At 36.2% G+C, this 27,639-nt stretch overlaps 2 protein-coding genes and 2 non-coding genes across 12 annotated transcripts; 2 read left to right on the plus strand and 2 right to left on the minus strand.

Annotated features, from left to right (window-relative positions):
• The first annotated feature begins 1,233 nt into the window (after nt 1-1,233).
• On the plus strand, nt 1,234-18,221 carry LOC106138967 (titin). 8 transcript variants are annotated; one of them, XM_060953070.1, is made up of 13 exons: nt 1,245-1,353; nt 2,607-2,769; nt 3,102-3,375; nt 3,937-4,092; nt 4,736-5,755; nt 5,953-6,906; nt 8,707-8,919; nt 9,696-9,838; nt 12,442-12,583; nt 13,264-13,455; nt 14,459-14,661; nt 16,238-16,393; nt 16,844-18,221. In XM_060953070.1, exons 2-13 carry the CDS (start codon nt 2,669-2,671, stop codon nt 16,896-16,898), a joined length of 3,609 nt encoding a protein of 1,202 aa, XP_060809053.1. In that variant the 5' UTR covers nt 1,245-1,353; nt 2,607-2,668; the 3' UTR covers nt 16,899-18,221. The 8 variants fall into 8 exon arrangements, with proteins under 8 accessions (XP_060809056.1, XP_060809053.1, XP_060809058.1 ...); XM_013340286.2 differs by lacking the exon at nt 1,245-1,353 and adding an exon at nt 1,365-1,693 and having other exon boundaries at nt 8,710-8,919; XM_060953071.1 differs by lacking the exon at nt 1,245-1,353 and adding an exon at nt 1,365-1,693 and having other exon boundaries at nt 2,668-2,769.
• On the plus strand, nt 11,011-11,082 carry Trnam-cau (transfer RNA methionine (anticodon CAU)). Its single transcript has one exon. It is a non-coding gene; the product is annotated as a tRNA-Met (tRNA).
• Nucleotides 11,923-11,994, minus strand: Trnam-cau (transfer RNA methionine (anticodon CAU)). The gene has a single exon. It is a non-coding gene; the product is annotated as a tRNA-Met (tRNA).
• A 767-nt stretch (nt 18,222-18,988) lies between the features above and the next one.
• Nucleotides 18,989-27,568, minus strand: LOC106138940 (putative uncharacterized protein DDB_G0282133). 2 transcript variants are annotated; one of them, XM_060953215.1, is made up of 10 exons: nt 26,987-27,568; nt 26,791-26,906; nt 26,151-26,321; nt 25,462-25,561; nt 24,885-25,007; nt 24,059-24,154; nt 23,209-23,329; nt 20,933-22,636; nt 20,389-20,463; nt 18,989-19,058 (listed from the first exon to the last, which is right to left on the minus strand). In XM_060953215.1, exons 1-10 carry the CDS (start codon nt 26,990-26,992, stop codon nt 19,027-19,029), a joined length of 2,544 nt encoding a protein of 847 aa, XP_060809198.1. In that variant the 5' UTR covers nt 26,993-27,568; the 3' UTR covers nt 18,989-19,026. The 2 variants fall into 2 exon arrangements, with proteins under 2 accessions (XP_060809198.1, XP_060809197.1); XM_060953214.1 differs by lacking the exon at nt 26,987-27,568 and having other exon boundaries at nt 26,791-26,960.
• Between the last annotated feature and the right edge of the window lie 71 nt (nt 27,569-27,639).

Genomic DNA, 27,639 nt, shown 5'->3' on the forward strand with positions numbered 1-27,639 from the left:
CACTGCAGGTAGGTAAAGTCTCAACACAAAAGAGTATTTAGGTACGTTAACTGTTCACGTACCCAAACAACGGTTCTTTTTTTATGGTACACGAAACTATTTTTGGTAAGTTTTTGTATTATTAAAACGGTATTTAGGTTCGTAAACTGTCCACTATCGTGGGAACAAACAGACACGCTGTCACGATAGGTACACAAAACAGTTTAGATACAAAACCTAAATAAATTATGCTGTTCGCGGAATATAACAGACACTTCTGTTGCGAAACTATGTCCAGCTTTTGAGTCTTCGTGACTACGTGACAAACGGCGTCTTGCCGTCGTAGAACACGTGAACAACAAACAACACACGCGAATCACTAAAAGAGCACACGGCCCCACGTTGGGCGCCAATATAGCGGGGCGAGATCGAGAAGTAAAAGCCAACTACGGGATAACAACTTTACTTCGGTAACTTATAAAAAGAAATAACAAAACTCGCTCGCTAATAAGAAGTGCATACCGCACCGGTCCGCGCGTTGTTTAAAGACTGACTTGTTCAATGAGGCGCACGGGCGGTCCTCTGCGCGGGCGCTGGGAACGGCGTGGTATGGACGAGGGGGGCGGAGATCCTGGATTGGGTGAGTTAGGTTTTTACACAAAGCGACTCCTATCTGAGCTTCTCGCAACTATTGCAGGGGAACCTAACCCTTGTTGGATCATTGTAACACAACCAGTCGCCTGAATGTGCAGATTTCCTCACGATGTTTTCCCTCACCGTAAGAGCATCGTTTGGATGGAGAAATCTAAATCTATACTAATATTATAAAGCTGAAGAGTTTGTTTGTTTGTTTGAACGCGCTAATCTCAGTAACTATTGGTTCTAATTGAAAAATTCTTTTTGCGTTGAATAGACCATTTATTGAGGAAGGCTCTAGGCTATATAACATCACGCTGCAACTATAAGGAGCAAAGAAATAATGGAATATGTGAAAAAAAACGGGGAAAATTATTCATCCTTGACGGCTTCAATGATGCCCAAAATAACTATTGGACGCGGACGAAGTCGCGGGAACAGCTAGTGTAGCATACAACGTAGAAAAACCATGATAGTCTCTTCCACGCGTACAAAGTCGCGGGCTACAGCTAGTAACTCATAATTCTTTTTTTTAATAGACAGAATCCGTACAATTTCGTAATAACAAAAGTATTTTATCAGGTAGCGTCCAATCACTAATCAATAATTATCAATTTTTATCTGTAGATAGCAAAAACACAATTCAGTATGCTTAACATTGACAAAGTGTTAAATCGCGTAAGTTATACAACAATAAGAATAAAATAAAACATATTCATGTATTTTTCAAAACACTGCGTAAGTGTCAATTTATTTTTTAATTATATATTTAATCTGTGCAAATGAAATGAATTATGAAAAAAATCCTATAGAACGTGCATTGAATTGAAGACATTTTGAAAATAGTTTTTTTTTATTATTGTAGTGATTGAAACTTCAATTTTATTTCATAAATGTTCAATATTTTTTTTTGCATTTTGTTATTAAATTATCAAATTGTTTTCTGAATATTTTAATACGGTTGTTTTAATTGGCCCAATATACAAAAGTGTGTGAAAAACAAACAAAAATTGAGTTATAGTGTTGCCATTTTACAAAAAAATTGGTTACGAACATATAAATGCTGATAAACAGTTGGGTAAGTTCTGATTTAAATTTTTATTTGAATAAAATGAGTACAACAACGTCTTAAATTTGTATGTATAATAGATCTTCATAGTAACTCTAACCCTATAAGTTCATAAAATTAATATGTTCTTAGCATCGATTCTTGAACGGCTAAGGCCCAGAATAAAAAAATGTGATTCATTGTTCAGATCCTACGGCACGAGTACCAAAGACTCTCTGGAGAAAAGCAAAACGGCCACGCGCATTACCAAACCTGACTTACCCAATTCAAATTCAAAATTTTTATTCAATGCGGGACATTACAAACATTACTTAATAATCGTAATATCTTTTGGTTTCACAACATTGGTTGGCGTCAAATAAATTCTTAATACTAAGTTTACTGCCGCTTCCAAAGCGCCAGTGCAGAAGAAGTGGTAACAAACTGCACTGCAGCATTTTCTTCAATCTAAGATCATGGTAAAAAAGCGCACCTCGGGATCCTCTCCAGAGAGATCAAGATGTTTTTTTGGATCGACCCTAGAAAGAAGAAGGTATTCGGTTCAAAGTTTATTATCGGTAGGTTATGTCAGCAATTATTCTTCATTTAACAATATTTTTACCTACTTAACATTACAATTTTAACTTCTCACACTTTTAATGAGTTTTTTTTTTGTTGTCAATATTTGAATGTCAATTCTACCATTAAGCCAAACAGCTGAACGTGGCGTTTCAGTCTTTTCAAGACTGTTGGCTTTGTCCGCCCGGCAAGGGATATAGACGTGATTATAGGTATGTATGTTTCCTGAGTATGAAAATATATGTTGCAATGACAGTATACTTTCGTCTGATCTCTATAGCCTTGCAAAGGCTAATCCATAATGGATTATGGTTGATTAAACAGATCACTCACGATTTTTCTTCAACTTATTGTTTTTATTCAGGTATGTGGATTACATGCTTTTAAATAATACTTTTTATATCAAAATACGATGCACAAGATAGCATGTCGGCTGCAATCAACTTATCTCAAGATAATAATAATGATTTAATGGAAAATGTCGGCCACAGTCGCCTTCTTAAATTCATCGTCAATGGAAATAAATTGTAAGTTATCAATTGTTTTCCTAACTTTCTCTTATTTTTTTAATTTATATTTTTAATGAATGAACTGCAAAAGAGAGACATTTTGTCTACGTGTATATTTATATATTTTTTATACAGCACATGTCGTAGTGAAAAATGAAAAAAACCTGTTGATTTATTTTAAGTTCACATATCACTCCCAATTAATTACTTTTTTAAGTTCGTTTTTATCTAAATAACTACAAGATCTTTTTAATTTTAATCATTTTAACATAGGATCAAGTAATTTTAATGTAATATAAAAAACAAAATATTTCTAAATTCCCATTTAATTATTTATTAAAAAATTACAGAAATAAAATGGCAACACCGGTTTTCAAAATTGAGTTCGAGAACATAACCCCATCTAACATCGAAAGCGAAGTACCAGGCAAGCAGGAGTTGCGAGAAGGTTACGACGCAACTGTAGAACAAGCCATGCAAAACTCAACCGTGGCTCTTCACGACAAGGTCGAAAATCCAAAAGACTATGTTCTATCCCCGGTCATAACAGTGACGAAGCAAGAGGCAGAATTTACTAAAGGAGATTTAAAACTGCAAAAAGTTTCCGTTACGGAAAATATATCGGTAAGTTTCCAACACCTGTTCAAGAAGCAATCGGTACCAGGAAAACATGCGACGACTGTACACAAGTATGAGTACAAACACTAAAATAAATTGATTGTGATTGAAAAACTTTTTTAATTTTGAGCCTCCTTTCGCGCCAATTTTAAATATTAATTTTTTAATGTAGAATAACCTTTATACTTCCAAATGCAGGTATAAATGCTTTTGATAGAAACTACATTTGTTAATGTACATACATATTAGTCACGTCTATATCCCTTGCGGGGTGGAGAGAGCCAACAGTCTTGAAATTACTGAAAGGCCACGTTCAGCTGTATGGCTTAGTGATAGAATTCAGATTCAAATAGTGACTGGTTGCATAGCCCATCACCTACAAGAGGAATCTCAAGCCTTATTCTTTAGTAGCTTTTTACAACATCAATGTGAAATATATTGCGTGATTCTATTCTAAAATGTCGGAAACCACAAGACAGAGACGGTGTAATTTGTATCGTAAATTAAAATCAACCTAGCAGGTAGGTCAGTCGTCCAAAAATACTAAGTTGTTAATTAAATTTACAGGAAGAGAATCCGAAAATTCATTCTGACGTGATAAAGGAACATCAACCAGTACGGGTGATGGATAATGATGGTAGAATCAGGACTAGGATTCCAAAACTGAAGCAGGTGGTGGAAGCCATCAGAGACAGGAGAGGATTCAGTGATAAGAATGATGAGGTAGGTGTTTGACCTGCTGTTAAAATTTGTTTGAATTAAATAAACTGGGTTGTTTGTTTGTTAACTCTTTATAGCATAATGAAAAAGTAAAAAAATTACAAAACAGTCATTGGTTTTAGAAGAATATGTGTAATGGCGGACTTGTCCCAACTGGGATTTCTTCCAGTCAACCAAAAAAAAGCGCACATAAAAAGCTTTGAAGTCGCTTTATAATAATAAATTAATTTCCAGTTAATTAGTAATAGACATATATAAACTTACATATACAAATATAAGTACCCTTTGTAATTACTCGTAGCAATGACCTGTCTTACGCAGACCACAATTGCAAAAAATATCTTATATAATAGGTGTCGTGTGGTTCCCGGCACCAATAGAAAAAAAAACGGGACCACTCCATCTCTTTCCCATGGATGTCGTATAATGCGACTAATGTATAGGCTTATATACATACTTGGGATTCCTCTTTTAGGCAATGTTAGCAACCTGTCACTATTTGAATCTCAATTCTACCATTAAGCCAAGTATCTGAGCGTAGCCTTTCATTCGTTTCAAGAATGTTGACACTGCCTACCCCGCAAGGTATATAGACGTGACTATATGTATGCATGAATGTATCTTTTAAAAACAAATCTCATTTCAGGTCCCACCAACGAGGCTGATGCAGAAACGCTCCTCTATACCAAGACTCAAAGACAGTAGAATACCACCTCCACTAGACAGGCGTGCCTCTAAAAGTGACATAAAAGCGGAAACACCCCAACCGGAGGAAGAATTTGAAAAGATATACGACGAAATTGTTGTTAGCGAACCGAAAGAAATTATGGCTGAAATAGATAACGTGAAAGTAGAAGACCCAGAAAAGATTGAAAACAAATTCGAGGAAATCATACACGATTACGAAGATAACAAAGTGCAGCCTATTACTGTAGATGTGCCTGTTGAAAGGCCGAGATACTCAAAAATACCGCTATCGAAGCGCAAAAGTGAACAAGAAATTAAAATACCTAAAGTCGATGAAAAAGCTATACCTAAAAAGGATGAAAATAAAGTTGAAAATATTGATACGAAGATACCTATTCCTAAAGATGATCCACATAGATCAATACGAAGTAAATACAGTTTCGCTAGAAGTAACAGTAAACCGAATAATGAAAATTTAAATAAAATTGCTGATAATAATCAGGATGCAATAAATACTCCAAGCGAGAAAAACTATTTCCATAATGAGATTTCATATATCGAACCTGTAAAAATGACAACACAAAAATTAGTTGAAACAAAAATAGAAGAAGTCGTTATCAATAAAATTGATACAGCAAATCACAAAGAAAAAGACATTGTGAAAAATCTTGACAATACAGAATTAACGAACCCGGAAACAATATCTGAAGTAACACAAAACACTCAGCTTGAATTAGGCAAAGCAATTGAAACTGTCACGAAAGCTAATGGAACTATTGAGAAACAAAATAGTCATACAGATTTAAATCAAGATGAGATTGAGATTATGGACGTCAAATATACGCCTGGTAAAGTTAGCAGGTTGCTTCAAAGATTACGATCTCAGGAATTTGGTATTAACAATTCTGAATCTAAGAAAGATATTATAATTGATGTGCCGAAGAATAAATCTATTCTCTCGAAGATCGCAATGTTTGAAGTAAGTAACCATTGTGACACGTTATTGAACGTTTTTAATAAATTGTTTGTACAAATAATAACAATGAAAATTTCAGGTTCCATCAATTTAAATGAGGTTTTTTATTTGATTAAAATGCGATAAACTTATGGATTGTAATAAAAATAAATGAAGTTGAAATAATCATGTTAAGTAATAATGTTTTTGTTTTGTTTTAGAGGCAAGAGTTGAAAGGCGATGTAACACCCAAATTGTCAATTAAGCCGAAAGTTTTAAAATCAGATCTAACGAAAGAAATCCTTGTAGATAGAACGCCTATAATAGTCGATGAATTATTGAAGGATGAAAAAAATACTTACTCTCCTGAAAATGTTAATAAAAATAATGATTCCTTGCAGTTTGATAACAACGTTACAAAAGATTATATGGTAGAAATAGTGGAAAATAAGGTTAAATATCAAGAAATTCAGATCATTGATACAAACAAATCAAAAGATAACATTAGGGATACTAAAATTTTAAAACCCGAAGTAAATAATCGAATTGTTATTGATGAACCTATTCTTGAGTCCACTCCTAAACTGGATAACATCCAATCAGACGACAGTATTAACGACTTTAACAAATTAGGAAGTGAGAAATGGACCAATAGAGAACTTTTAGAACCACCACCTCCAAGCATAGAAGAGAAAGTTCCAAGAAGTATTGTTATTGAGACATTAGAACATAAACCTTCAGAATATGAAATTCAAGCTCCTATTATTATTGAAGAAACAACTTCAAACAATTCACACGATGATATTTCTGATAAACTCAAAAATGAGCCTAATAACAATAACATTAAAATTGAAATTCCTAACAAAAAAGAAACTCAAATAGAGAGAGACAGAGAATACAAATCGCTAGAAATTTATAATGATGTACATGCAGATGAAGTATTTACGAATGATGAAGTAGAGATTATAAAAAGAGTTAAGGAAAATGGAGAAGTTAAACGCGAAAGACCAAAGAGTTTAGCAGAAATGGACCTTGGAGACGCTGTTAAGGGGAAAGTGCATCAAATGATAATAAGAATGAATTCAACTGAGAAAATTGAGACCAACAAAAAAGTGATAGACCCTAGAGAGAGGCCGAGGAAAAAATCTGTGTCCAAAATCATAGCTCTGTTTGAGGTGAGTTACATCACTTCTCTTTTCTTTTCTTTTAAAGATAAAAACCGGTCGTGAATACCTTAACATAACATATAATCACATTTATATCCCTTGCGGGGTAGACAGAGCCTACAGTTATCTAAAAAACTGAAAGGCCACGTTCAGCTGTTTGCCTTAATGATAGAATTGAGATTCAAATAGTGACAGGTTGCTACCCCATCGCCTAAAATTGGAATCTCACGTATATAAGCATATCCCTCAGTCACCTTATACGACACGTGGATTTTTTATAAATTCAACAATATGAAACAATAACAATATGTAAATAACCTAAATTATTACAAACAAAAACTACTTATATATTATTATACTATAAAGGCGAAAGTTTGTATGGATGTTTGTTACTCTTTCACGCAAAAACTACTGAACCGATTACCATGAAATTTGGTATGTAGGTAGCTGAAGACCCAGAATAACACATAGGCTACTTTTTATCCCAGTGTTCCCGCGGGATTGATAGTGTTTCCATGCGGACGAAGTCGCGGGCGGCCTCTAGTTATATATATACGAGTATTATATAATTATAGATAATTGATATCAATTTACAAATTGTACAGTCCCTGAAAAGCATTAACTTGTAGGAGTGTGCCCAGAAAGTTAGCGGTATTTTGAATGTCAATGCTGTTTTATTTGTTTATAATTCTTTTATATTTGTTTTATTTGTCAGCCTTTTTGGCGCTATTGTCGAATTCTCGCCTCTGAACCACTGTTGGCTATGTCTACTCCGCAAGGGATATAGACGTGATTATATGTATGTATGTAAACTAACCTTCGAATTTACATTATAACATACATACATATAATCACGTCTATATCCCTTGCGGGGTAGACAGAGCCAACAGTCCTGAGCGGACTGATAGGCCACGTTCAGCTATTTGGCTTTAAGATAGAATTGAGATTCGAATAGTGAGAAGTTGCTAGCCTATCGCCTAAAAAAAGAATCTCAAGTTTGTAAGCCTATCCCTTAGTCGCCTTTTACGACATCCATGGGAAAGAGATGGAGTGGTCCTATTCTTTTTTGTATTGGTGCCGGGAACCACACGGCACTTTGTATTGGTGCCGGGAACCACACGGCATTTACATTATAAGTTGGGATTATTTTGTGTCAATTGTATAACAAACAACTTTTGAGGGTAGTTTAAATATTACAAGGAAACCAACATTCCTTTTAGTTCGGTGATGTCTTGCATCAACATTCAAAATGAGATTTAATTTAATTTTGTGCCTCTATTTCATAACAATGGTAAGTTTTTTTTATCATAAATTATTCTTACATCATATAGCGTCGCGGAGCGTGCAAAATCTTGAACTATTTCAACTTATAAGTCTCATAAAATGTGTTCAAAAATTTAAGTAGATAAGGTGCATACTCAGTATTTAATTTTTATACATACATTTGTAATCACGTCCATATCCCTTGCGGGATTATTAGTATTTTTCAATACAAACCAGTAGTTCCTAAAATTAGCGCGTTCAAACAAACAAACTCTTCAGCTTTATAATTAGCAATAAGTGTTATTAATTTTAAATGATGTAGGTATGTTATAATTATATTAAAATAACACGTAATTGATTCCAAGGAAATAGTAAAACATTGAGGATTCTTCTTTTAGACGATGGGTAATCAACCTCCTACGATCAGAATCTCAAATTCCTTCATCAATCCATCTATCTCAACTTGGCCTTTGAGACTTTTGACTCTGTCTACCTCGTAAGGAACAACCACCTGATATTTATAAAACTGTCCCTTAACATCCACAGCAGAAATCCGCTCGGACCGAACCCACGTCCACCCAAAGACCTGTGACGACCAAAATAACCACTCCACCTCCGGACGCGAACGATGAGGAGTTACAGGCGAGGATCACTGAACTAGCCAACGCTAAGTTGGTGCATGGGAGAGCCGAGAACATGACCTACATGGTACTGGGTAATGGCGTAGAAATGCCCGTCTTGGCCCTAGGCACCGCTCTGGTAAGCTACTTCAATTTATGCACTCCTGGTACTTTTTTTTTACGTACAGAAGTTTGTGCCGTGTGGTTCCCGGCGCCAATATAAAAAAAAAAGAATAGGACCACTTATTGATGTCGTCAAAAGCGACTAAGGGTTAGGGCTTATTAATTTGGGCTATATCTTTTAGGCGATGGGCTAGCAATCTGTCTACATTTGAATCTCAATTCTGTCATTAAGCCAAATAGCTGAACGTGGCCTATCAGTCTTAACAGGACTGTTGGCTCTGTCTACCCCGCAAGGGATACAGACGTGACTATATGTATGTATGTTTATTGAAACAATTAATTATAGCGCACTCCAATGCTTTTTTTCTGCGCCACCTTTTTGATTTGGGATATTATTTATTATTAACGCTTTACATTTGGTTGACTGGAAGAAATCCCAATTGGTATAAGTTCGCCATATTGTACATATTTTTTTAAATTCCAGGCAACTGTACTGTTTCTTGTTTTTTTATCTATACTAATATTATAAAGTTGAAGAGTTTATTTGATTGAACACGCTAATCTCAGAAACTGCGGGTTCAAATTGAAAAATTCTTTTTGTGTTGAAAGACCATTTATCGAGGAAGGCTTCAACTATCAGTACCGAAGAAATAATGGAAAATGGGAAAAAAACGGGGAAAATTATTCACCCTTGAGGGCTTCAATGATGCCCAAAATAACTATTCCACGCGGACGGAGTCGCGGGCATGGCTAGTGTACAATGAAGAGTTTAACCAACTCATAAATTTCCAGCTGGATAAACGTCTTGCAAATCCTGTCGTGAAAGCTGCAATTGACATGGGTTACCGTGCCATAGACACAGCATATATTTATGGCAATGAGAAGGAAATCGGCGAAGCTATTCGAGCCAAGATTGAAGATGGGACTGTGAGACGGTAAGAAACATAACATAACGTAACGTAACGTAAGGTAACGAAACTTTACAAAACGTAACGTAACGTAACATAACGAAATTAACGAAACGAAACGTAACGTAACGAAACTTAACGAAACGTAACGTAACATAACATAACATAACATAACGCCTCTTTCCCGGAGGGGTCGGCAGAGACTACATCTTTCCACTTGCCACGATCTCTACATACATCCTTCGCTTCATCCACATTTATAACTCTCTTCATGCAAGCTCGGTGGTTTCGGGTACTCTTGACCTGACCCTTTACCAGTACGGTAAAGGGTCAGGTAAAGACGGGTGCTTTGCAATAACCGTGAGGTCACATGAAACTTAGAGAATATAGCAAGTACGGCTTCACCATATACTTATATAGTAATTTCGTCACTCATTCAACAAGCAGAGTGGCGCAGTGGAAGCGTGCTGGGCCCATAACCCAGAGGTCCGCAGATCGAAACTACGCTCTGCTAATATATCTCTTTTTTTTTTTAATTTTTTGTTTTATTACCGCGCCCCTAAAACTAAACTCTCTTATTAAAATAAACAATTCCACAAATAAAAAGGGTGAAGTCTCTTTTATACAATCGTAAAAGCGTAGATACCTATTTCGAGTAGTTGATGCCATCGTGTATCATTATAATTACCGCGTTACAAACCTACATACTGACATACAAGAAATGTATATTTTTTGTGTTTGTATTTTTTTACTACAAGTACACATTTAGGGCATAAAGCTAATAAGGATTTGCCATATAAATAGTAATTTCGTCACTGATGCAACAAGCAGAGTGGCGCAGTGGAAGCATGCTGGGCCCATAACCCAGAGGTCCTTAGGAGGAAACTATGCTCTGCTAAGATATTTCTTTTTTTTTTTGTTTTATAAAACTTAAACTCTTTTATTAAAATAAACAAATCCACAAACAAAAAAAATGAAGTCTCTTTATAACATTCGTAAAAGCGTAGATACCTATTTTGAGTAGTTGATGTCATCGTGTATAATTACAATTATCGCGTTACAAACATACATATGGACATATAAGAAATGTATAATTTTTGCTTTTAATTGAATTGTAGACTTCTATACTAGTAGAAATTTAGGGAATAAAGCTAGCAAGGCTTTACCATATAAATAGTAATTTGGTCAGTCTTGCAACAAGCAGAGTGGCGCAGTGGAAGCGTGCTGGGCCCATAACCCAGAGGTCCGTAGATCGAAACTACGCTCTGCTAAGATATTTCTTCTTTTTGGTTTTTAATTTTATACTCGCTCCCATAAAACTAAAACTCTCTTATAATTATAAACAATTCCACTAACAAAAAAGTGAAGTCACTTTTATAACCTAATATTATAAGTAGGTGTCATCGTGTATCATTATAATTACAGCATAACAAACATACATACTGACATACAAGACATGTATAATTAACATTAATTATCGTAAGTTCACTTAAGGGAATAAAGCTAGTAAGGATTTACCATATAAATAGTAATTTCGTCACTCATGCAACAAGCAATGTGGCGCAGTGGAAGCGTGCTGGGCCATAACCCAGAGGTCCGTAGATCAAAACTACGCTCTGCTAATTTTTTTTTTAATTTTGTGTTTTTAATTTTATTATGCAAAGTACTTATTATCATACCTCGTTAATGAACTGTTGTTCAATCTTGCCTCAATTTTGTGTGCGATCCTCTTGTTGTCAGGTTGGCTGGAAGAGATCCCGCTTAGGGATAAGCCCGCCTTTGTACCGTACTACTGTTTTATATTTGTTTTATATTATTTTTTTAATGAACAATAAAGTATTTATATACTTTTTACAAGATTCAATTCAGTTATTCCTTACCGTAAAGAATGCAGAAGACAATATTTGTAGTTGAATATTTCACGCTGTTAGTATAATAAATTTAGGAAGATGCCTATGAAGATGTGTAATTATAATGACACACGATGTTAATATAAGGTCAAAAAGAGACTTCACTTTTTTGTATATGTAATTGTTTCTTTTAATAAGAGAATTTTAGTTTTATGGGCGCAGGTATAAAACAAAAAATAAAAAAAAAGAAATATATTATATTAGCAGAGCGTAGTTTCGATCTACGGACCTCTGGGTTATGGGCCCAGCACGCTTCCACTGCGCCACTCTGCTTGTTGCATGAGTGACGAAATTGAATTATTTAAATTGAAACCTCTGACAGCATTGTCAGCATCCGAAACTACTGAGCGTGGTATGTTGAAATTTGGCATTTAGATTCTCTGGAGAGTGTATGAGAACATTATTTTTCGATTATCGCATACTTTATCGAATTGGCCGTGGGATTCCTGGCAGCAATAGAAAAAAGAATTGGACCATTATATCTCTTTCCTATTGATGAATTATTATTTTAGGCGAAGGGCTAACAACCTGTCACTACATGATTTTCAATTTCATCATTAACCCGTGCAATTATAGTGACGTCAATAAGTGATACCTTGTATCCAATTTTGAAAATAAATCTATTCTATTCTGTACAGCTGAACGTGACTTTTTGAGTTTGTTGGCTCTTACCCCGTTAGTGATAAAGAATCGCTTTAAAGTACTCTTTCTTTTCCCCAGGGAAGACCTGTTCATTACTTCCAAGCTATGGAGTACCTTCCACCGTCGTGACTTGGTGCCTGAAGCATGTAACGCGTCCCTCAAGGCAATGGGGCTGAAATATTTCGACTTATATCTGATACATAACCCCATGTCGTTTAAGGTAAAGGAATTGCTTCTGTGTGTAGAAAGTATAGTTACAAAGTTAGTTATTGCTACAGAAGATAGAAGGATAAAAGAAGAGAGAAATAATCAGTTTAAAATTACTATATTATTCAACATAAAATAAAATTATTTGACAATCCTACTACTATTATAAAGGCGAAAGTTTGTATGGATGTATGGATGTTTGTTACTCTTTCACGCAAAAACTACTGAACCGATTACCATGAAATTTGGTATGTAGGTAGCTGAAGACCCAGAATAACACATAGGCTACTTTTTATCCCAGAGTTCCCGCGGGATTGATAGGGTTTCCATGCGGACGAAGTCGCGGGCGGCCTCTAGTAAATATAAAATGTAAATTATATATCTGACATTTTTCTCACTAAACAAAACCACGTGTGTGGCGACATCTCTACGCCAAAAGTCACAACAGCCAATCAGGCGACGCTATCAGCCAATAACAGCGAAGAGTCTAAATCGCGCAAGCAAAGATTTCACGGATTGGAGCATATATACAACGTCCGACACAAATTAATATAGATTTATGATTATTTAATTTTTATCTTTTTTAGATAAGGTTTAATTGTTATTAGTTCAAGTTAATTTTTATTAGTTTGAAATTTATGTTCATTATTGTAAATTATTACAAATTTATATATATTTTTTTTTTTGCAACAGGAAGGCTCGGATCCTGTTCCGAAAATCGCTAACGTCGTACAATACTCCACCTCTGACTTTATGGACGCCTGGTACGGTATGGAGACTCTTGTCACAAACGGCTCAGTCAAGAGTATAGGAGTGAGCAATTTCAATACTAATCAGGTCCAGAGAATCCTGGATAAGGCTAAGATCAAGCCGGTTATCAACCAGGTACAAACATACTTACATTCATATAATCACGTCTTTATCTCTTACGGGGTAGACATAGGCAGTATCTCGAGAATACTTAAAGGTCACGTTCAGCTTCATGGCTTGGTAATGGAATTGAGATTCAAATAGTGACAGGTTGCTAGAGCATAACCTAAAAGTAGAAGTTTATTAGCTTTCCCTAAGTCGCGTTTACGACATCCATGGGAAAGAAGAGTGGTCATTCGCAACGACGAATCATTATCGTCTTAATAAAAATAATATTTATTTAATTAACTAGTATTTTAATCAAGTACCTATTTATTTTGTTTTTCTAGATTTTTTTTAAGACTAGGCCACACGTAGTTTCTTTTGTGAGTGTGTATTTATATCAGGACAAACTTGTCTAACCTAGGCTAGGGTGTGGCGATAACATGTGTACAAAAATACTTGTGTTACAAGATACTAACTCAACGATACTATATTTTACAAGATATACTTATATAGATAAACATCCAAAACCCAGGCCAATCAGAGACAGTTCGTTTCTTATCATGCCTGTCCGGGATTCGAACTCGGCACCTCCCGTGTCACAGACAAGCGTACTACTAGGTCGTCAAATATAATAGACAGATAAAACAAATGCGAAAGTTTGTGAGTATGTCAGTATCAATGTTTGTTACTCTTTCACGCAAAAACGACTGAACCGATTACTATAAAATTTGGTATGTAGGTAGCTGAAGACCCAGAATAACTAATAGGCTACTCTTTATCCCGGAGTTCCCGCTGTATTGATAGGGTTTCCTCGTTATCCTACTACTATTATAAAGGCGAAAGTTTGTATGGATGTTTGTTACTCTTTCACGCAAAAACGACTGAACCGATTACTATGAAATTTGGTGTGTAGTAGCTGAAGACCCAGAATAACATATAGGCTACTTTTTATCCCGGAATTCCCGCGGTATTGACAGGGTTTCCATGCGGACGAAGTCGCGGGCGGCCTCTAGTTTTTCATATATTTTTTTAGGTGGAATGCCACCCATACTTGAGTCAAGACGAACTCGCCAAGTTTTGCTCATCCAGGGACGTGAAGCTCTCTTGTTTCGGGGTTTTGGGGTCAAAAGGTACCCCCAAAGAGTACACCAGCGGTGTTCCAGCAGTCATCGACGACCCCATGGTAAAAGTCATGGCGGCAGGCCTTAAAGTTTCTCCTGCTCAGCTGCTGATAAGGTAAATACATACATACATATATATAGTCACGTCTATATCCCTTACGGGGTAGATGGAGCCTGTTGTCTATTAAACTTACTTTTTTAAAATACAAAACGTCAAACGTAATGATGTTGTCAATGTAGTTTTCGTAAAGATTGAATTAGTCACAATACAGTTTTTGCACCTTTCCAAAATTTGTTTGACTCAATATTCCTAACAATTACCCAAGAAACCTCATCATCTTTCCAGAGCCAATAGTCCTGAAAAGACTGAATGGCCACGTTCAGCTACTCGGCTTAATGATGGTATTGAGATCCAAATAGTGACAGGTTGCTAGCCCATCGCCTAAAAAAAAGAATCGCAATTTTATAAGCCCCTTAGTAGCCTTTTACGACATCCATGGTAGCCTTTTACGACATCCATCGGAAAGAGATGGAGTGGTCCTATTATTTTTTGTATTGGTGCCGGGAACCACACGGCACGGATAAGGTTAATCTCCTTTCAATTTCTGCATTCCTGGTTATTCTTAAAAATTTCCATACTAACTTTTGGCCGTCGACTCCGTCTGCCATTGAACGAATTCTGTAAATAGTACATACACACATATATATAATCACGTCTATAACCCTTGCGGGGTAGACAGAGCCAACAGTCTTGAAGAGACTGTGAGGCCACGTTCAGCTGCTTGGCCTAATGATAAAATTGAGATTCGAATAGTGACAGGTTTATACCAATACTAGCTGTGCCTGCGACTTCGTTCGCGTGGAATAGTTATTTCTGGCATCATTGAAGCCCTCAAGGATGAATAATTTTCCCCGTTTTTTTTTTCACATTTTCCATTATTTCTTCGCTCCTAATAGTTGCAGCGTGATGTTATAAAGCCTTCTTCGACAAATGGTCTATTCAACGCAAAAAGAATTTTTCAATTCGAACCAGTTACTGAGATTAGCGCGTTAAAACAAACAAACTCTTCAGCTTTATAATATTAGTACATACATACATATCGTCACGCCTATATCCCTTGCGGGGTAGACAGAGCCAACAGTCTTTTCAAGACTGAATGGCCACGTTCAGCTATTTGGCTTAACGATAGAATTGAGATTCAACTAGTGACAGGTTGCTAGCCCATCGCCTAAAAAAAAGGATCGCAATTTTATAAGATTATCCCTTAGTCGCCTTTTACGACATCGATGGGAAATAGATGGAGTGGTTCTATTCTTTTTTGTAATGGTGCCGGGAACCACACGGCACCAAAATTATTACTATAGTATAGATAATAAAAATATTAGTACGTATAGATAATAAACTTATGACTGTTTAATTGTTATATTTATTTTTATGTGCAATAAAGAGTTTACAAACAAACATTTATAAGATGTATTTGTTTATAAGATGCTTTTGTTACATATTCTTTGTTTCAATAAATTTATTATTATTATTATGTTGGTACATGTAAAATGTGCACGGGCCCATAGGGACCCGGTCATTTGGGAGGCGTTCATGGGGCCGAAGCCAACATGGAGAGGCCCTTTGGTACCTTTTGTTCTAGAGTGAGATGGCTTTATTAAACAAACAAGCAAACTTGTACTTCCAGGTACCAAATAGACAGTGGTCACGCGGTCGTGGTGAAGGCATCAACAGCTTCTCATCTTTGGGAGAATTTGCAGGCGCTTTTGGTAACACTCACCTCTGTTGAGGTCAACGGCCTTAACGCATTGAATAGAAACAGGAGGATTTTCACATTTAAGGGGTGAATATTATATATACATACAATCACGTTTGAACCCCTCACGGGGTAGACAGAGCCAATAGTCTCGAAAAGACTGTAAGGCCGTTCGTTTTCTTCGGTATCACACCGGCATGGAAGCCTATAAACAAGATGAATGTGTGAATACCCTTAGTCGCCTTTTACTACACTGACCTGTGACCACGATTTATTTAAATCCTACTAATATTATAAATGCGAAAGTTTGTATGTCAGTATGGATGTTTGTTACTCTTTCACGCAAAAACTAGATAACGATGAAATTTGGTATGTAGGTAGCTGAAGACCAAGAATAACATATAGGCTACTTTTTATCCTGGAGTTTCCATGTGACTGATTCGAAGATCTCTTACTTACCTCTTAATAGATTCTCTTACTAGAGGCCGCCCGCGACTTCGAGACACAAAATAACATAATTTATTCTTTATTTTTCAGAATGGGCGACACCCACCGCAATTACCCCTTTAAACCCACCCCTCTACTCCTTTAATTCGGGGGGATTTTTTTGTGACATTTTTCTTTTATAATTAAGATTATTTTCATGATTTTTTTATCGTCTCATTGACATCAATTAATTCCTTAATGCATTAACACTATGCTTGTGTTTTGAATTTTTAGTTTTAATAATTAATGTGAGGATGATTTCTTTAATACTTATTACTCAAACAAATCGTGTTTCTCGATCGAAATTCTTATAACGAGTTTTGAAACAAAAGATTCATATGAATTATCTAAAGGCCTCAAGTAATAAATTGTTTTTTTAAGACGTTTACGCTCAACAATTTGCAAACACACACACATCTTACAACACACTATCTACTCGTAAGTACTTACAAAGTTAAGTTGATCTAAGATTCTTTGTCAGGCGTTTCAGTGTCTAAAATTAAGTGTTTAATCCTAAAAAGCTGTAAACCTATTGATGTTAGGAATTAGCAATTTGCAAATTTATTTTCAATGCATCTTTATGATCTATACTCAATTTTATTATTAAATCACCACTTATAACATTTAGGGTAAGTTCATATCGAAGACATTTACAAAATGCTTTTAAATACACTTGCAAAATAAGTTTATATTAATTTTGGACGATGTTATTGATTGTAACCTTAAGTGTCGTGATGAAACCTGCACATTCAGGCAACTGGATGTATAACCATGATCGATCCAATACGGGTCAGGTTCCCCTGCAAAGGTTGCGGAGATCAGACGGGAGTCGCTTCGTGTAAAAACCTGACTCGCCCAATCCAGGATCCACGGTCAAAGGCATACCCCGGGCTCCTCTCCGGAGTGGTGAGGATGCAACCGGGACTAAAGACAGGAGAAAGAAAAAGTGTATACCTTAAGTAAATAAATAAATAAAATGCGAGGCGACATTTTAATAAAGCTACCTAATGCAATTTGTATAATTCTAATGATAACAAGTAATTTTTATTAATTATTACTCGCTGTAAAATGTCGCGTCCTCTCTTGTCTCGGTATGAACTAGCCCTTATAACACAAAGTCGCATTGGACATAATTTTTGCTATAACTCAATTATGATAAAGTTCTTTATTTTAATGTTACTAGCTTACACCCAACGCTCCACCCGTAAATGAAAAATTGTCCTCCTAAATCTTGTATTAAGATTTTTTTTTGTAAAAGGATATATAAGTATGATACTTTCGTATGTCCTTTAATATCTTTACAATTGTGAATTAGTAATAAGCGATTTACTTAATGTAAGTTTTTTTAAGAAATGAATATTGTCATTCGCTTTTGAATTGTAATTTTGAATGAATAAATGACTTGCTTTAAATTTTTTTATTTCAACCAAATATTAGGTGTTTTTTTTATTTAAATTTCTATGAGTTAGCAATCTAACTAAAGCACGTGAATTAATGAGTAAATTGATAAATACATACATACATCGTCTATATCCCTTGCGGGGCAGACAGAGTCTTGAACAGACTGAATGGCCACGTTTACCTGTTTAATGATAGAATTGAGATTCAAATAGTGACAGGTTACTAGCACATCGCCTAAAAGAAGAATTCCAAGTATATGTATATACCTATCTCTTAGTCTCCTTTTACGACACATGATTTATGTTGACACATGACGAAGTTATGTACTTTCGTTTGAATACTAACCGATACTCTTACGGTGAGGGGAAACACTTGCACATTCAGGCAACTGGATGTGTAACTATGGATCCATACATACATACATAAAATCACCCCTCTTTCCCAGAGGGGTAGGCAGAGACTACCTCTTTCCACTTGCCACGATCCCTGCATACTTCCTTTGCTTCATTCACATTCATAACTCTCTTCATGCAAGCTCGGCGGTTTCGGGTACTTTTGAACTATGGATCCAATACGGGTTATTTTCCCCTGCAAAGGTTGCGGAGGTCAGACGGGAGTCGCTTCGTGTAAAAATCAGACTCACCCAATCCAGGATCCATGGTCAAAGGCATCAGGCTCCTTTCCAGTGAAGTCATTAAGAAACCGCGACCAACAACTAGATAAAAAAGAATTTATAACTAAAACAACAAAAACAACCATTTCATATCAAATTTTTATTTAAATTTCATACATTATCACTGATTTAATAAAACAAAAATTACATTAAAATGACACTATGTTTTTACCACTGGTTTCTTTAACAATCCTGAAAAAAAAAAGAAATAAACATTAATTTTAGTTTGAAAATCTTATACTTCGACGTGTCTCAGTCATTTATCGTTCAAACAAATAAACGCGAATTTGTATAGAATTGTATTTAGTGCCATCGCGTTACCGCTAGGTGACGCTGATCAAATCACATACAAATTCGCGTTTATTGCATTGACACGTTTGAATCAAGTAACCCCTCAGATGACACGGTCAGATGACACGTGTCTCGGTCATTCATCACGTGTTTCGGTCAGTCAGCACGTGTTTCGGTCAGTCATCACGTGCTTCGGTCAGTCATCACGTGTTTCGGTCAGTAAACACGTGTCTAAGTCATTCGCCGCGTGTATAAGTAAGTCATCACGTATTTCAGTCAGTCGCTGCATGTCTCAGTCAGTCATCACATGTCACGGTCATTCATCACGTGCCTCAGGCAGTCATCACGTGTTTCAGTCAGTCATCACGTGATTCGGTCAGTCGCTGCATGTCTCAGTCAGTCATCACATGTCACGGTCATTCATCACGTGCCTCAGGCAGTCATCACGTGTTTCAGTCAGTCATCACGTGATTCGGTCAGTCGCTGCATGTCTCAGTCAGTCATCACATGTCACGGTCATTCATCACGTGCCTCAGGCAATCATCACGTGTTTCAGTCAATCATCACGTGATTCGGTCAGTCATCACGTGCTTCAGACAGTCATCACGCGTCTCAGTCAGTAATCAAGTGTCTTACTCTTTCATGCAATAACTAATTTATATTTTCTGGAGTAATGTCGCATGGACATTGGAATATCCCTATGAAAATTTATAGACTTAACGCGCACAAAGTCGAAGGCGGCAGCTAGTGTACAATAATCACCTTATATAAATCATTAAGTCCTCTATATTACAAAATCTCAATGTTACATAACATAACCTATAATTACGTCCATATTCTTATGTATTTCCTTTATTAGATTTTATTTATTTTTTTAGATTTAGCTTTCTCTGTACCTATGTCCCTTTGTATGCTTAAATTTTTGAAACTACGCACCGGATTTCGATGCGGTTTTTTTCAATAGATAGAGTGATACAAGAGGAAGGTTTATATGTATAATGACATCCATTAAATAGTGGAGAAATACTGTTATTTTTGAGATTTCTAATGTGATGTCGTTAATTATCATTTGTACACATTGAAATGGTCTACAGAAAAATACGCGATGGTAAATGTCTATCTCTCATGGATATACCACAATATTTTTTTTTGTCATTTACTTTTTACAATTATCAGCATTGCATGCGCGAAGACGGGGCGGGTCGCTAGTTAAATATAAATTAAAACTTACTCGGTATACTGGTGATTGGTTTCTGAATTGTTTTAGAGATACCTATAGAGTTCTTCAGATTCGTTGATAACTTTCCTGAAAATAAAATACATACATCTATATAATCACGTCTTAATCTATTGCCGTGTGGTTCCCGGCACCAATACAAAATATAATAGGACCAAATAGTGACCGGTTGCTAGCTCATCGCCTAAATGAGGAATCCCAACTTTATAAGCCCTATCCCTTAGTCTCTTTTACGGCATCCATGGGTATGAGGTGGAGCGGTCCTATTATTTTCCCTATTAGTGACGGGAACCACACGGCACTAATGTACTAATATTACAGATGCGCAAGTAACACTGTCTGTCTGTAACGCTTTCAAGCCTAAACCACTGAAACGATTTTGATGAAAAATGGTGGACTGATAGAGAATGCCAAACATTAAGTCCACCCTTTGTACATTTTGTTTGTGCAATAAAGTTTTATATAAATAAATAAATACTTTTTGACGTAGTTTACTATCTGAAGTTTTATATAAATAAATAAATGTTGTAAGACTTACTTGGACTAATTCTTAGCGGGTTTTTCTTCAAATTATTTATAGGTTTCGTCAATTTCTGCGGTATTTTCGTAATAGGCTCCTTCGCTGTGTTGCCAGCACTCAGCGTTTTAATCAATTTGGTATTGCCAGTACCAATTTTGGGTTTATTATCTATACCCTTTTTCATATTTATATTATTTTTCGCTTGATATTGGGCATTATTTGTGGAATTTTTTGAGATTTTCCCATTAATTATTTTAGATTTGGTATTAAATTTATTGCGATCAGGCAAATGAGGTTTTGTTGGTGCGATTTCATTCTTTTCAACAGCTTTCGTTATTGTATCATTGTCTTTAGTGAAAGTTGAATTTTTGTTTGAAACATCACCGGATTTTGCCTTCAAATTATTAGATTTTGTCGTATGTTTATGCGTTTTATCAATGTTATTGATATTTTTTGATTTTTCAACTTCTTTAACTTTAGCGTTGTAAGAATTCGTTGTACCATTATCAGTTTTGGGTTTCTTAACTGGTATATTAGCTATGTCTTCCGTGTTTTTATTTTTTTTAGCAACCCTCGTTTGCAAGTTGCCATTTTTGTTATTAATGTCTGTATTTTTACGAGAATTCGTGTCAACTTTCGTTTTATCTCCAACTCCATTATCAACAATAGGTTTATCGGTATTTTTTATAGAATTTTTCTTTTTTTCATCTTTAGCTGAATTTTTTTCATTTTCATTATTTTTCTCATTAGAAACTATCTTATGAGTTCCTTTCACAGGATTTTTTGCGTCTTTTGTTTCTTTATCAACATTGGTTTTAGAAATGACACCATTATCAGCTTTATTGGCTTTTCTAGCATCATTCTCCTTCAATTTATTTCCTTCGCCGTTTATTTCAGTTTTTGAACCCGTCCCTTTAGTTTTGATAACAGCATCTTTATTTTTCACACTTGCAACACTGTCTTTACCGCTTGGATTAATTGCAACTGTACTCTTTACATTGCCAACACTGACTTTGCTGCTTAAATAAGTACTATACTCTTTCGTCGAAACAATGTTTTTAGTAGCTTCATCAACTTTATTATTATCTTTAGTAGATTTGGCAACACCTTTATCACTTGCCTTAGTTGAAACTTTATTTTTCACACTAGCAACACTGACTTTACTCGAATTAGGCATAATATCTTTCATTGAAGCGGTATCTTTAGTAGTTTTATCAACTTTCGTATCTTTAGTAGATTTGGCAACACTATCTTTTCTACCATCAGATGCTTCATTATCTTTATGCAATTCAGAAACATTATCCTTTCTATTTTTATTCTTTGCATTACCAATGATTTTACCAAACGCATTATCACCCAAAACCTCAGTGTTTACACTGTCACCAACATTACTCTGCCTATCAGCGCTGTCATTACCCCTATGCCTACCATTATCGGCCCTCACCCTCATCTTCTTTGGCAGAGATTTAGGGGGCGCCATGATATCGTCGTCTCTCTTCTTACCCTCAGCCGCTTCCTGATCGAGTGTCGTGCGTCTCTTTCTAAGACTTTGAGCTGTATCCGGATCAGATTCCATGCTCTCGTATAGTTCCTGCGTGGGACCCTTCGCTTCGAGACACGTGTTTATTATTTTCGAGAGGAGCGCCGTACGCTCGTCCGTTACTATCGACGGGTCGGACAGTTGGCGGTGGTATTGCGTTATAATTTTTATGTAGGATTCGTCTGAAAGAAAAATATCAATATATAGGTCATAGAAAGCGAATTGGGTGAAAAAAATTATCACTCTCATTGTTTGTTTGTTCGTAAAGTCTGTAAAATTGGCAATCCATAAAATATATATATAAAAAAAATTTAATATTAAAATCTCATATAAATATATTAATCTGAACAATGTATTCTCTCGTCCACATTCTAAGTTTGGATAATTGTGAGGTTGACGTTGTTGAAGAAAATGCTGCAGTGCAGTTTGTTACCGCTTCTTTTGCACTGACGCCTTGGAAGCGGCAGTAAACTTAGTTTTAAATAATTTACTTGACGTCAACCAATGTTGTTAAACCATTCGTTTTGACAATTATTAAGCGATATGAAGTATCCTATAATAATAAATAAAAATTTTGAATTTGAATTTGTAAATCTATATAATACATATACGGGACAAATCACACGGATTGAGTTAACATCGGAAGTAAATTCAAAACTTGTATTAAGAGATACTAACTCAACGATACTATATTATTATATAATAAATACTCCTCATATAGATAAACACACACACCCTATATTGTCCAACTCACCCATATACTCAAGATCGAATCTCATACGGTGTTGGAACTGCGTTAATGGCGACCATTTATTCTGCAACGTCCAGCGCACTTCTAGAAGTCCGGCGCATTTCAACACGTACCCGCCTTCGGACTGAAAATTATACATACATACATACAATCACGTCTATATGCCTTGCGGGGTAGACAGAGCCTACAGTCTTGTAAAGACTGATAGGCCACGTTCAGCTATTTGGCTTTAAGATAGGATTGAGATTCAAATAGTGACAGGTTGCTAGCCCATCGCCAAAAGGAGAATCCCAAGTTTATAAGCCTACCCCTTAGTCGGCTTTTACGACATCCATGGGAAAGAGATGGAGTGGTCCTATTCTTTTTTGTATTGGTGCCGGAAACCGCACGGCACCTGAAAATTATGGAGAAGAGAATTCATATATTTACTAGCTGGAGTATGATGGGTGTGAAATTGAGTGACCGGATAAGGAACAGCGTGATAAGGGAATGTTGTGATGTGAAAGAAGATGTAGTTACAGGAATAGAGAAGGGTATGTTAAGATGGTTCGGTCATGTGGAGAGGATGAATGAAAGCAGGTTGACTAAGCAGATATACAAGGAGTGTGGAGGGAAAGGTCGGAGTGGGAATACCTAGACAAACGTATCTTGATCAAATTAAGGACGTCCTGGTAAAGGGTCAGGTCAAAAGTACCCGAAGCTGCCGAGCTTGCATGAAGAGAGTTATGAATGTGGATGAAGCGAAGGAAGTGTGCAGAGATCGTGGCAATGTCTGCCTATCCCTCCGGGAAAGAGGCGTGATGTTATGTATGTATGTATGCATGTATAATAAAAAATAGTCTAAGACACTTACCAGCGGCTCCATAAACAATAAGTTATTGTATTTCTCAGCGAGACGGACTAATGTGGTGCGTCTGGAACGATGGGCCACTGAATAGCTCCTTAAAACCTGTAAGAAGATAATATATGAAGTACTTTATAATTCAACTAGCTGGTCTTCAGCTACCTGCATACCAAATTTCATCATAATCGGTTCAGTAGATTTTGCGTGAAAGAGTAACAAACATCAATACTGACATCCTGACATACTCACAAACTTTCGCATTCATAATATTAGTAGGATTTCATGTATTACATATATAAAATCACGTCGTGTGGTTCCCGTCACCAATATAAAAAAAGAATAGGACCGCTACATGTCTTTCCCATAGATGTCGTAAAAGGCGACTGAGGGATAGGCTTACAAACTTGGGATTCTTCTTTTAGGCGATGGGCAAGCAACCTGTCGCTATTTGAATCTCAATTACATAAAAAAGCCTTACCAGCTGAACAGCACGTGAAAATGCTTCAATGTAGTTTGTTCCACCGCTTCTTCTACACATGCGCTTTGTTAGAGGTAGTAGATATAAAATTTTACATTTATGTTTCATTGACGTCATAATGCGACACCTTGTATACAATTTGAAAATAAATCAAGAAAAAAAAAGAATAGGACCACTCCATCTCGTTCCCATGGGTGTCGTAAAAGGCGACTAAGGCACTATTTGTATCTCAATTCTATCATTAAGCCAAACAGCTGAACATGACCTATCAGTCTTGTCAAGACTGTTGCCTCAGTCTACCCCGCTAAGGATATAGACGTGAACATTATGTATGTATGTATATATGTATTGTAATACCTCCACAGCGTCGCTCGGTGTGGTGACATGAGCAAGAGCAGACTTCACCAGCTCAACTTCGTGGGGTTTCTTCACGAGAGAAACCTTGACATTCCTGAAGGATGGAGCGCCGAATTTGGCATTCTGGAATAAAAACAGTTTATCTTACGTATATGTATATAAAATTCTCGTATCACGATGTTCGTTCCTGTACTTCTCCGGAACGGCTTGACCGATTCCCATGAAATTTTGTGAGCATATTGAGTAGGTCTGAGAATCGGCCAACATCTATTTTTCATACCCCTTAAAAAAAACCATGTTTCGCCATATAAAAAATATTTATATGGCAAAACACGGGACAGCTAGTAATTTTATAAATTTTAGGCTAGACAAACTTTAAAAAATCTCAAAGCATCAAAATTCACACGCATCAGCTTAATGAGCTGCTAGTGTGTTTAAAGTATATATAATACTTCACAGAATGAGGTGCGCAGTGTAATAGCGAAAGCTTATTATAAGTTAAAATTCTTGTTTAATAGTAAAGGATAGGATAAGGAACTCAATAAATTTACACAATACAAAAGATAACTTTACTTACAGGGTTATGTATGTGAAAATTTATCACAAATGGCACCAGGTCTATGCGGCAGTCTGCTATAACCTCCCTCCACACACCCGGTTCACTAACTTGGGGTTCGCTGTAACGTAAAGAAATAATATTAGTTCTGTAGCTATCAAAATTTTACATATAAAATCAAGTCTATCTCTTACAGAGTAGACAGAGCCATCTCGAAAAGACTGAAAGGCCATGTACAGCTGTACCGATTAATGATGGAATTGAGATTCAAACAGTGACAGGCTGCTAGCCGATTGCCAGAAGAAGAATGTAAAGTTCATTAGCTTAAAAATTTTAACAAACTAGACCAGCCATACTCAACCTTTTTAATACTTGGGCCAAAAACCCGTTTCCGTCATGGGATCCTGGGCCACAAGCGAGAAATTATTAGGTGTTAAATAATAAGTGAATCAGAGGTAACGGTGTATTTACTTTGTAGATTTTAGCACGACGTTTTGCTGACTTTCCAGTTCTTGCTGAAAGCTTTTAAATCTTCTTAAAATAGAACGAAACATGGGAACTTCAAAATCGGCCAATTAAAAAGGCATGCGGCCCGTGGGCCGCAGGTTGAGTATAGCTGTTCTAGACTATTGATAAGACATTAGAATTTGTGGAAATTAAATTACTCCCCTGATATTAGTCCTGGTTTGCGTAGTAATTAAGTAACTTACTCAACAATGACTGGATCCGTGACCAAAACGGTGACTTCCGACTGGAGTATTTGCAGGCTGGTGAGTTCCTGAGTGGCTTGGAGCGATGTCTTGAGATGGGACTGCTGTATCTTCAGCTGGGTTGTAGACGGGCCATTATTCGTGATGTGAAGGTCTGTGTCTGAGTCGGAACTGAAATTTTTTAAAGTTATAAATAATCTTCTTATATTGTTCTTGTCAATTCCACTCTGTTAATAAGCCCAGAGTACATGATGGGAAGTCAGGTGTGTGCCCAGTTAATATATGGAACCAAAATTATACTCTATGAATGCAGCACAGATTTTTTACATAAAAAATTGCTATTGCACATCTCGGGGGTATCAAGTTCTAGGGTCAACTTAAATGCCGAGTGCTTTTTTTACGACGAAAGACTGCAGTTTGGCCTTCGTCACTCTAATAACAGAGACACCTAACAAGCTTGGATCATGATTACACATCCAATTGGATGAATTTGCAGGTGCCTTCATAATATTTTCCCATAACTTTTGAGCACGAGTTAGCATGCCTAAATTTGCAGATGCCTTCATAATATTTTCCTACAACGGCACAGCACGAGTTATCATTGAAACTAGTGCACGTAACTCAGAAAATTAAATTTTACCTATCATCTTCTATCGTAGTGTTAGTTCGCCTTTCGATGTGAAAATCGGCTATCCTTTTCTCATAATACTGAAGCTCTTGTAACAATTTGTCCTTCCGGGCTAGTAACAATCTTTTCTTTTCATTATTTATATAAGACATTGTTATTTTATTAAAGATTTACATTTACATACAATTAAAACAACAACAAAACAAACCGCCATTTATTTTCAAACGATTTCAAATTTGCCGATGTTGCCATGCTTTATTCAAAAAGTCTCCCCTCCTGCTTGCTCATAATACTAGCGAAAAAGCGCAGCTTTATAAAAACTCAACAGAATTTATAAGTCTAGCCATTGGTCTGATTTTGATGAAACTTAAAAAGTATAAACGATATCTCAATAGATTTGGAAAAAATTATAGGGTTATTATTTTTACGACGAACAACTTATACTTAATAAATAACATTGCTACTTGGAACTTGCTCGGTCATGTGGAGAGGATGAATGAAAGCAGGTTGACTAAGCAGATATACAAGGAGAGTGTGGAGGGAAAGGTCGGAGTGGGAAGACCTAGACGAACGTATCTTGATCAAATTAAGGACGTCCTGGTAAAGGGTCAGGTCAAAAGTACCCGAAACCGCCGAGCTTGTATGAAGAGAGTTATGAATGTGGACGAAGCGAAAGAAGTATGCAGAGATCGTGGCAAGTGGAAAGAGGTAGTCTCTGCCTACCCCTCCGGGAAAGAGGCGTGATTTTATGTATGTATGTATGTATGTATGCTACTTGGAAGACCAATATTTTTAACCCAGTGGGTTATTTATAAAAGCAGCATCTATCTCTTTGAAAGAGCAAAATAAAACTGGAAGTTT

Source organism: Amyelois transitella, chromosome 31 (genome assembly GCF_032362555.1).
Source record: "Amyelois transitella isolate CPQ chromosome 31, ilAmyTran1.1, whole genome shotgun sequence".
Classification (NCBI taxonomy): domain Eukaryota; kingdom Metazoa; phylum Arthropoda; class Insecta; order Lepidoptera; family Pyralidae; genus Amyelois; species Amyelois transitella.

Coding starts and splice junctions, on each gene's coding strand:
- LOC106138967 (XM_060953070.1), top strand. CDS start 2,669: ATGTCGGCTGCAATCAACTTATCTCAAGATAATAATAATGATTTAATG. Junction 2,770..3,101: donor ATCGTCAATGGAAATAAATT/GTAAGTTATCAA, acceptor AAAAAATTACAG/AAATAAAATGGCAACACCGG. Junction 3,376..3,936: donor CCGTTACGGAAAATATATCG/GTAAGTTTCCAA, acceptor TTAAATTTACAG/GAAGAGAATCCGAAAATTCA.
- LOC106138940 (XM_060953214.1), bottom strand. CDS start 26,930: ATGTCTTATATAAATAATGAAAAGAAAAGATTGTTACTAGCCCGGAAG. Junction 26,322..26,790: donor ACTACGATAGAAGATGATAG/GTAAAATTTAAT, acceptor AAAAAATTTCAG/TTCCGACTCAGACACAGACC. Junction 20,464..20,932: donor CCCGCTAAGAATTAGTCCAA/GTAAGTCTTACA, acceptor TTTTATTTTCAG/GAAAGTTATCAACGAATCTG.